Genomic DNA, 1649 nt, shown 5'->3' with positions numbered 1-1649 from the left:
TTGTACACCAGTATCTCCTCAACTCACGCCATTCGCTGGGAAGTTGGGGAAGTGTTCCGCTAAACTCGTTGCTTCCAACACTCTCAAGATCACCTTATTTCACGATAAAGTGGAGGGTATTGGAGAAGATTACAAAGCGATCCAGGGATATAAATAAAGGGCAAAAAAATAACAGAGGGGGGGGTTCCTATCTACCAGCTCAAACCCATACGATCCTGGCAATAACCGACCCATGTTACCCACCAGTTGCCTCAACAACATTGTACGTATGATCGAAATATTCCTGCTCCTCCGCTCAATCACTTGCTCAAAGGCAAATCCATCTATCATTTCAACTTATTTTATTATTCAATTCTGGTGAGGTTGCACATGGACCAGTATGCGAAAGTAGAGAAGATTGGCGAAGGAACCTATGGCGTTGTCTATAAGGCTCCTGACCGTGTTACCAATAAAACAATTGCTTTGAAGAAGATTCGCTTAGAGCAGGAAGACGAAGGTGTACCTAGCATTGCAAGTAGAGAAATCTCTCTCTTGAAGGAAATGCAACATGGAAATATCGTTAGGCTGCAGGTGCAGGATGTAGTGCACAGTGAGAAGCGGTTATATTTGGTCTTTGAATATCTAGACTTGGATTTAAAGAAGCACATGGATTCATGTCTAGAATTTGGGGAAGATCCACGCATGATTAAATCCTTCCTTTATCAAATTCTTCGTGGAATTTCTTATTGTCATTTTTATAGGGTTCTTCACCGAGATCTAAAACCACAAGATTGTTGATTGATCGCCGTACCGATGCACTGAAGCTTGCTGATTTTGGTCTGGCCCGAGCATGTGGTATTTCGTAGAACATTTACGCATGAGGTTGTTACCTTGTGGTACAGAGCCCGAAATACTGCTTGGATCTCGCCATTACTCGACTTGTTAGTGTGTGGTATGTGGGTGTATTTTTGCTGAAATGGTGAACCAGCGACCATTATTTCCTGGGGATTCCGAGATTGATGAACTATTCAAGATCTCCAGCAAGTAGAAAACCATACAAAACCAAAACTAAAAGTAGATTACTCGAAAGACGAGAAGAAGAGCACAGCGGCGTGTAAAGAAAGAATAAAAAGGCCAGGTTATTTGAGAAACACGTGCAAAATGGATGAAAAAGCAAATTCGTTGGCCTATGAGCGTGAAAGTCAAAGAAACCCACATGGTTTTGAACTTTTGGTAAATTCAACATATGGGTCTCATGGGTTCTTTTTTTATATTTATTTCATTTAGTTTATTACTTTTTATTTCATTTTATTCTTTTCCCTTTTAATTTATTTAATGTTTTTATTTTCTTTATTTTCTTATTTTAGTATTTTTTTTCCTTTTCCTTCTTTTCATTTATTTAATATTCATTTATTAATCTTTATTTAACATTTTTGACTTTTTAGAGATATTTTCAATAATCAAAGGTAATTAATTCGAATTGAATTTTTTAAATTTTAATTTTCGCAATTAAAGACAACCGATAGATTAATTGGTACCGAAAGGGCAGTTCAAGGGTGCTAATCCTTCCTTCACTGTAACCGACTCCCGAACCCGATTTATTTCTGGTAAAACGCAGATCAGGTAAGATGGTGTCCGACCTACCTAAATTCTTTTTGAAATGGTCGGTG

The 1649-nt window shown here is 38.0% G+C and overlaps 1 protein-coding gene across 1 annotated transcript; it reads left to right on the top strand.

Annotated features, from left to right (window-relative positions):
- Positions 1-300: 300 nt before the first annotated feature.
- Positions 301-777, top strand: LOC120139089 (cell division control protein 2 homolog). The gene has a single exon (XM_039154428.1). The coding sequence runs from the start codon at positions 370-372 to the stop codon at positions 775-777; it is 408 nt and encodes a 135-aa protein (XP_039010359.1). The 5' UTR covers positions 301-369.
- The last annotated feature ends 872 nt before the right edge of the window (positions 778-1649 follow it).

This window comes from Hibiscus syriacus, unplaced genomic scaffold (genome assembly GCF_006381635.1).
Source record: "Hibiscus syriacus cultivar Baekdansim isolate YM2019G1 unplaced genomic scaffold, ASM638163v2 tig00110722_pilon, whole genome shotgun sequence".
Classification (NCBI taxonomy): Eukaryota; Viridiplantae; Streptophyta; class Magnoliopsida; order Malvales; family Malvaceae; genus Hibiscus; species Hibiscus syriacus.
This window is presented reverse-complemented; position numbering and strand designations above follow the sequence as displayed.

Excerpts from the sequence above, each read along its gene's own strand:
- LOC120139089 (XM_039154428.1), top strand. The coding sequence starts at position 370 with ATGGACCAGTATGCGAAAGTAGAGAAGATTGGCGAAGGAACCTATGGC.